At 64.3% G+C, this 8155-nt stretch overlaps 1 protein-coding gene across 3 annotated transcripts; it reads right to left on the bottom strand.

Moving 5' to 3' along the window:
• Nucleotides 1-1307: 1307 nt before the first annotated feature.
• Nucleotides 1308-4835, bottom strand: PHOX2A (paired like homeobox 2A). Of its 3 annotated transcripts, XM_077790541.1 has the most exons (4): nt 4628-4835; nt 2718-2905; nt 2475-2484; nt 1308-1813 (listed from the first exon to the last, which is right to left on the bottom strand). In XM_077790541.1, exons 1-4 carry the CDS (start codon nt 4833-4835, stop codon nt 1308-1310), a joined length of 912 nt encoding a protein of 303 aa, XP_077646667.1. The 3 variants fall into 3 exon arrangements, with proteins under 3 accessions (XP_077646667.1, XP_021391071.1, XP_077646669.1); XM_021535396.1 differs by lacking the exon at nt 2475-2484 and having other exon boundaries at nt 1308-1736; XM_077790543.1 differs by lacking the exon at nt 2475-2484 and having other exon boundaries at nt 1308-1766.
• Between the last annotated feature and the right edge of the window lie 3320 nt (nt 4836-8155).

Below are 8155 nucleotides of genomic sequence, written 5' to 3' on the forward strand. Positions count from 1 at the left end.
CAGAGGGCCCCTAGAGGCCAGGGGGGCTGTGTGGGGCACCCCTCTCCTCACCCCACTTGAGGGGGCTTCCCATGGGGTGTCCCTTCAGATTCCTACAGCTGCTTGGGGTCTTTGAGTGGGGGGCACCCAAAACAATCCCTAAGGTGTTGGGGGTCTGTGGCATCATCTGGGGGGTTCTGGTGGGTCATAAGGGTCCGGGGGTGGGGACTATGCAGCCCCCCCACCCGTGCAACCCATGGTGGGTGTGGGGTGCAACAAGGGCTGAGGGCCAGCAGCCAGTGTCAATAAATTAAGTTTAATTTGGATTAGTGGCATTTGCAAACATGGGTAATAAATTACAGAATGGTTAAAAAAAACCAGAAACAAAACCAAAAGAAAAGTGGGGAACCCACCTCGGGGGAGCTGGGAGGGTTACAGGGGAAACAGGGATCTATGGATGGGCTGCCAGCATCCTCACTGTGCCACGAAACCCACCAGCACGGCAGCGCTGGTGTGGTGGGCAGCTGGGCACGAGGGGCACCACCAGCACTGCACCCGTGGCATCCTCAGTGGGAGCACCCAACCTGCTGCTGGCCAGGGGTCCTGGCTGCTCCGAGACATCCCACCGGCTGTGCCAGGGGGTCCATCCCACGTCACCCCCCTCCAGGGGCCACCTCGCTGCCCTGTTCCCATCGGTGGCTCCTGAACCTCCCAGCCCTGCATGAATTCCCCAATTTTCGGGGTGTGTGTGTGGGGGGGTGTGTCTCCTTCCTGCCGGGGTGCTGCTGGGGGGGATCCATGGTAGCAGGTCGGATCTGGGGGAAATCCACCCCTCCCCACACCAAGGGGCGTCTCCATCCCGGACTCCCCGGCACTGCCCGCCCAGTGGACCCCAGAGGCTCCCCCATAAAGTGCTTCCTCGCCCCCAGCCCAGCGGCACAGACCATGGAGGGGGGCGTCTCCTGGGGCGATGCTGGAGCACCCGCGGTGCTGTGGGGAGCCCCACATCTGCCCCCACCCCTGGAGCGCCCCAGGAGCCCCCAGACCCAAAGGCTCTGCCAGGGGCACGCCGGCTGGGCATGGGGGGTGGCGTCCCCTGCCTTGCACCCCCGAGGTCCCACAGCACCCACGGGTGTCGGTGGGAGCTGCCCCCACTCCGGGTCCGCCCCATCAGCGCAGGGTGCGGGAGGTGGCGGGGGGCGGCCCCTGCTCCCTCTCCCGGTCTGCTGGAGCGTCGTGGCTGGGTCCGCGGTGGGGGCGGTGGGTGGAGGGTGCAGGGTGGGGGCCGAGGGGGGTTTGGGGGGCAGCCGGATCCGGTGATGCAGCGATCAGAAGAGGTTTGTCTTGATGCCGTTTGGTTTCCGATGGAAGGAGGAGAGGACGCCGGAGAAGGGTCCCGGCACAGCCTCGGTGGGCTGCCAGGCCTTCAGCAGCTCGGCCGTGTTGGGGGCACCGCTGCCGCCCCCCACCCCTGCCCAGAGGGGTGCCTTGAGGGGCTGGGGGGCATGGCCGGGTCCCAGGGGTGCCCCCGCGCCAGGGCTGGGGCTCAAGCTGCCGCCGGGGCTGCCGATGGCGGCAGCAGGCAGGGAGGCCGTGCTGTCTGGGGTCGGGCTGCAGTTGGATTCCTTGGATTCGTCGTCTTCTGAGGAGGAGCGTGGCTCCGACTTCTTCCCGGTGCTGCCGGTGCCGCTGGCACCCTTGGCATTGGCTGCGCGCTCCTGCTTGCGGAATTTGGCTCGACGGTTCTGGAACCACACCTGGAGGGGATGGAGAGGGTGGGAGCACCCCTTGCCACAGTCCCTGGGGCTTCGGGGAGCCTGTGGGTGCAGGAAGCCTTCCCAAGCTCCGGGGTGGGCTTCACAACCCTCCATTCCCTCGGAGGAAATGTCTTCCGCATCACCAGAGGGATCCATGAATCCACAATAATGTAGATTTGTGAAGCTGACGCCGGGCACTGACGTGTGCTCCGGTGTTGGCACGGGAGGGAAATGGGGAGGGGACATCACCCATGCCTGCACCGTGTGAGGCCAGAGCCCACCCCACAGCCTGCACCCCCCCAGCTCCCCACGGTGCCAGCAGTGGGGTCCACGCTTCACTCACCATCCCCCCTGGGAGGGAGGGGGCCAGGACCCCCACTCCATGGGGGTCCCTACACTCCTATGGGGACAGATGTTCTCACAAAGGGGGTGTCTGCACTCACTGAGGGGGTTCTGAAGCCATTAAGGGGGGTGTTCACTGACACAGGGGAGATCCCGCACAGAAAGACCCCACAAAGACGGTTCTGCATTGACACCAGGTGCCTGCACTCACAAAGGAGGATCTGCGCCCATACGAGGGGTTTGTGTCTGTCTTGACTCCCCCAGGAGAAATCTGCACCGACACAGGGGACAGCTGCACCCACAAAGGGCCACTCTCTGTCCTTCTTGGACTCTAACCTACCTCAGGGTGTTCGGGACTGGACTAAAACATGGATGACAGTGATGGGGCTGTGGCACGAACTAATTCCTGCACTCTGCTGGGAGTCAGGCTGCCTCCCCAAAGCTCCCAGCAGAGCAAGGCTGTGACAACAGCGTGTCCCCTGACCGCGGTAGCGCCAAGGCCAAGTCCCTTCCTGGCACATCTGCCAATGCAGGGAGCAGAGCAGCAGCATCCCACGGTCAGGGTCCCTGCTCCAGCGGGATTAGAGCCTTCCACCCCCATCCCCAGCTCCCCAGCCCCCTCCTCCCCCCGGAGCTGACCTGCACCCGTGCCTCGGTGAGGTCGATCTTGAGGGCCAGCTCCTCGCGGGTGTAGATGTCGGGGTAGTGGGTCTCGGCAAAGACCCTCTCCAGCTCCTTCAGCTGGGAGCTGGTGAACGTGGTCCGGATCCGCCGCTGCTTCCGCTTTTCGTTGATCCCCGACGGGTCCGAGAAGAATTTGTACGGAACTGGGAGGGAAACGGGGAGTCAAGAAAGCCGGCACAGCGGGAGGGATGTGGTGGTGAACACTGGAGGACACCTGGGCAGGGGGCATCGGGCAGGGATGGACCGAGAAGGGATGGAACGAGAAGGGATGGACCAGGCATGAGACACGAGGCAGGGAGGGATCGGGTGGGAATGGATCGGGCAGGGATGGACCGCGAAGGAATGGACGAGAAGGGATGGACTGGGCAGGGGACACCGGTCAGGGATAAATGAACCGAGAACGATGAACTGGGTAGGGGTGAACCGGGAAGGGAAGGGAAGGGAAGGAAGGGGCAGGGAAGAATTGGGCAAGGATCGCATAGGAAGAAATAGACGGGCGATACATAAACGGGCAGGGGGATGCACTGGGCAGAGGAATCGGCAAAGGAACCGGGAAGGACAAACTGGGCTGGGGTGAACCGAGAAGGGATGGACCGCGCACAACGAACAAGGCAGGACTCCGCGGGCAGCGCGGGCAGAACGAGGGCAGGACTGGATCGCTGCCCCCGCTGCGCCCCCGGCCCCGTTCGTTCGTTCGTTCGTTCGGCGGGACGCGGGACCTCGGGGCGGGAGCTGGGCTGGGGCAATGCGGTGCCGGTGCCGGTGCGGATGGGGCGGCCGGTACCGATCGGCAGCTCCTTCGTTGTCGGCGCAAGCACATGCAGCCCCTCCGCGGTGGCAACGAATGCGGACCGGGGAGTGGGTTTCCAGCGGCCAGGACCTTCCCCAGCCCCGTTCTGGGGCCGCCGCAGCTCCAGGGATCCTTGGGGATCCGCGGCCGTGCTGGGGAGGGTTCATCCCCACCGGCGGGGGCGAACGGGGAGACCCGGGACGAGGGGCGGTAGGGACCGAGCCAGGCAGGGCCAGCCTGGGTTTCGAGCACCGGCAGCACCGGGAACCGGTGGGACCTAGCACCAATAGTGCCAGGAATCGATAGCACCGGGAATGGATGTCACGGGGAACTGACGGCACCGAGGACCGACAGCAGCCGTTACCGACGGCACCGAGCGTGAAATGCCGAGCACCGGCGGCGACGGGGACGGGCAGCACCGGGCACTAGTGGCAGCGTGCACTGGCGGTACCGAGAACTGACAGTACCGGGAACTTGCAGGAACGAGCGCTGGCGGCACCGGGAACAGACGGCTCCCGGAGCCGGCGGCATCGAGCACTAACGGTGTTGGGCACTGGGGTCACTGGGAACCGATAATATCGGTCGCCAGCGGCACCCGAAACCGATAGTTACGAATCCTGACAATGCCGGGCACCAGCGGCACCGGGAAGCGGCAATAACGGGACACTGTCGGCACCGGGAACCGATGGTATGGGCGCCGACAGCACCGAGCGTTTACGGTACTGGACAGCAACGGTGCCGGGAATTGGTGGGATCGGGCACGGCGGCACCGGGAGCCCTCAGCAATGGGCACCGTCGCCATCGAGTTCTGACAGTACAGGGCAGCGGCGGCTCCGGGAACCCACAGTACCGGGCACCGACGGCATCGAGCACTGACGGTACAAGAGACCGACGGCTCCGGCAACCGATGGCACCGAGCCCTGACGTCCCCGGCAGCTGCCGGTCCCGAGCTCCGGTGGCCTCGGTCCCCCGCCAGCTCCCATCCCGGCCAGCCCCGACGGCGCGGCCGCTCCCTCACGCCCGTGCAGGGGCTGCCCCTGGCGGCTCCCGGCGGGCCGGGGTCCCTCTCCCTTACCTGCCGAGTAGGGCGAGGGCTGGTGGTCGCGGAGGGCACCCAGGGCGCAGCTGGCGGAGGCAAGGGGGGCGCAGGCGGGCGCAGGCCCGAAGCCCCCCCGCATGGGGCTGTACTGGAAGGAGCCCGCCTGGCTGCAGGGGCTGAACTCGTAGCTCGCCTCCATGGCGGCCACGCAGGACTCGTAGGAGTTGAGGTAGGAGTAGTCCATGGCGAGCCCGGTGCGGCCCCGGCTGCCGCCCGCCCGCCCGTCCCCGCCGCCTCCTGCCCGCCGGGCCCCCGCCCGCCCCCGCCACCGCCGCCGCCCCGGCCCGTTAATATACCGGCGGGGGGAGCGCGGACAAAGGCTGCGCTCGCCGGGGGCTTTTGCATGACAATATCTCCCGGGGACGGCGGGAGCGGGCGGAGCCGACACCCCCCTCCCCTCAGCCCCCCGCCCCCCTTAACCCTTCGTGGGCGCACGCACCCCCTGCCTCGGACCGACTCCGGCAGCCGCTGCTTCGGGGCTGGGGCTGGGGGCACAGCGGCCCCTGGGCACCCCCCGGAGCAGCACTCGCCGGGCCTGCTCTGGGACCAGCGTTTGGACCTTCCCCCCGTGTCCCCATCCCTTTCTATCATCCCTGTCCCATCGCCATCGCCATCCCGTGCCATCCCATCCCGGTCCTCGGTCCTGTCCCCATCTCTGTCCTATCCAGTGTGCATCTCCATCCTGATTCCCATCTCCCTCCCTGTCGCCATGCCATGCCATGCCATGCCATGCCATGCCATGCCATGCCATGCCATGCCATGCCATGCCTCGGGGGCTGAGCATCTCAGGGACAGAGGGGCGAACAACGCCACCACGCCCTATCCCTGGGCGCACGGGGGAAGCGGCGGCTTTGGCGGGGTAGTCAGTCCAACCCCTCTCTCCTCGGGGGGCTCTGGCCTTTGCAATCTCCCTCCCCACCTTTCAGCCCGGATGAATTTCAAAGCCCCCCATCCCCCCAGCCCCCTGCAGGGACCAAGGCAAAGGCTTTTGCCCCTTTCAGCGGCACCAGAGGGGCATGTGAGGAGGGGGGGATGCAGGAGGATTTGGCGGGATTTGGGACATTTTCAAGACAAACACTTTCACTAAAGAGGATTTAAAAGTCTAATTGTGCCTAGTGAAGGGCTTTGGGTCCCCCAGGAGACCAGGGGATGGGGGAAGAACGGACTCCGGATGGGTCCTGTGGGATCGGTTCGAATCGGTCCTGGCCCATATCCTGCCCTGTACCCAGCCCCGCATCCCGTCCCACCTTCTCCCCTATATTCTTGTTCCCTCTCCTGTCCTAACCTGTGTCCTTCCCCATTTCCTGCCGCGCATCCTGCCCCGTGTCTTGCTCTGTGTTTTGCCCCATATCTGCTCTCGTGTCCTGCCTCACGTTTTGCCCCATCTCCCGCCCTGTCCCTTGGCCCATTGCCTCCCATCTGTCCCGGCCTATGCCCTGCCCCGTGCCCGTCCCGCATTCTGCCCCACATTCTCAAGCCACAAAGGGTCCTTCTCCCTCTTGGGCTCCGTTCCCTGGGAGCAGCCCCCCTTCCCCCGGCTGCTCATCTCTGTCTCCGCTCCCCCGGCCGAGCCCCCGGTCCCCGGTGGGTGCCGGTGGTGCCCCCCCGCGCCCACCCCAGCTGCGCGGCCGAAGCGGGCAGGTTGCTAAACAAGTTAATTCGATCAGGGCGTGGGGCTGGCGCGGAGCGAGGCCCCACTGTCGGGCTGCTGGAGCTGTGAAAAGTTAATTCAATTAAGTTTTCCCTCTAAACTAATTAGGCAGCAATCTGCCACGCAAGGAGCTGCTGGTGCTACCCAGAGACGGGCAGAGCCGGCAGGGCGAGGAGGAGGAGGAGGAGGGAGATGCAGGGGGAGAGCAGAGGGAGCGGAACGTGGAGGGGAGTGGGATGGGGTGCAGCTGGGGGTACAGCCAGGGAGCGGACCCGTATCCCTGCGGCTCCCGCGGGATGTGGAGCTGGGTGATCCCCGCGGACTGTGGTGGATGAAGGGAGATGGGTGCTGGCAGTGGCCCAGCTGTCCCCGGTGCTGCCGAATTGGGGTGGGGGGGTGGGTAAAGGTTGACGCCCCCTTCTCCCAGGTAGGATTGGCAGCGGGGAGGGCTGAGCAGTGGCGGAGATGGGGACAGGGACTCCCATCACTCCATCCCAATTGTGTGCTGGGAGCTGCCTGGAGGCTTGGAGATAAGTCCATGTGCCTGGGTGGATTGGGGTCCCTCCAGAGCTGGTCGGGGGGGCTGATGTGACCCTCTCCAATGATAGAACAGCTCCAAAGGGACTGACCTGATGGGGGACTCCTTCCAATGGGACTCCTTCAATGGGACCCTTCTGATGGGTGAACCCCCTCTGATGGGACCCCTCTGCAAGATCCCCTCTGATCACACCCCAAACTCCCCCAGCTCTAGCTCCAGTTTGGTTGGGATGATAGCACCTCATCATTGCTATATCTCCCACTCTCCAGCCTTCATCGCCCCATGGAGTCCCCCAGATTGGGTGTCAGGGGGTCCTGGTGGGTCCCCCAGCCCCACAGCTGCTCCCAGCGGTGCTGGGGGCATCTGTTCACTGCCACACTGCTCCTGGGGACAAAGCTGGAGTGCTCCAGGGTGTCCTGAGCCCCCACGCTGCTGGCACCCTGTGCCCTGACTGGATTGGGTGACAGCATCAGGTTCAGAGATGGGGAACTGAATGTGTCTGGCACAGCCAAAGATGATTCTTCTTCTAGATCCCATGATCCCAGGCACTCTTCCTGGTGGTGGAAGCAACCACCTCAAGGGGTTGTGGAGGGCCCATGTGGCCCTGGCTCCTGCCTGTGGGGCTATGATCCACAGGGTTGGCACAGCTTGGCATGGTGGGATGTGGCAGGACGGTACATCCTCCAAGGATGGGATCCTGCACCAGCCCCTGGCATTAAGCCAGGAAAAAAGCTACTGGGATAAGAAGGCAGTTCAAGGAATCCCTCACCAACCCTTCTTGTATCCCTGGAAGACAGGAACCAGCACCAGAACCAAACCCTCCTGGGGACATCAGGGTAGGGGTAACAGTGGGATGGGGAGCCTATCTGCATCCCAGGGGATAGTGACTTGGGGCTTATTAATCCTGGGAGGGTTTGATTTCCATATGTATTTAATGTTCTGATCTTCAAAACCCCATCTGGGGTGGCCCCAGTAGTGACCATGTCTCCTATTCCACCATGAGCAGCTCCCTGAAGGAGCCCCCATGGAGGGGGCACAGCCTCTGTATCCCCATGGGGACAACATGGACAGCTCAGTTTTATTTGAGATATTAAATATTTCCTGGAAGAAGGTCATGAGAAAAAGATTCAGCAAGGAGTTTGCACCAGGATGTGGCCTGGCAGGGCTGGGCAGAGGTGACAGCGGGTCCCAGCTCCCAGTGGTGTTCCCCACTCTTGGTGACATTCCTGCCTCTTGGTGATGAGCAGGAGACCCAGGAGTGCCCTGGGGTGAGAGTGGTGGTTTCAACAGCTGCTCCTTCTGGGGACACAAAGGG

The sequence above is a fragment of the Lonchura striata genome, chromosome 2 (genome assembly GCF_046129695.1).
Source record: "Lonchura striata isolate bLonStr1 chromosome 2, bLonStr1.mat, whole genome shotgun sequence".
Classification (NCBI taxonomy): Eukaryota; Metazoa; Chordata; class Aves; order Passeriformes; family Estrildidae; genus Lonchura; species Lonchura striata.

Coding starts and splice junctions, on each gene's coding strand:
- PHOX2A (XM_077790541.1), bottom strand. CDS start 4,835: ATGGACTACTCCTACCTCAACTCCTACGAGTCCTGCGTGGCCGCCATG. Junction 2,906..4,627: donor GCCCTCGCCCTACTCGGCAG/GTAAGGGAGAGG, acceptor TTTCCCTCCCAG/TTCCGTACAAATTCTTCTCG.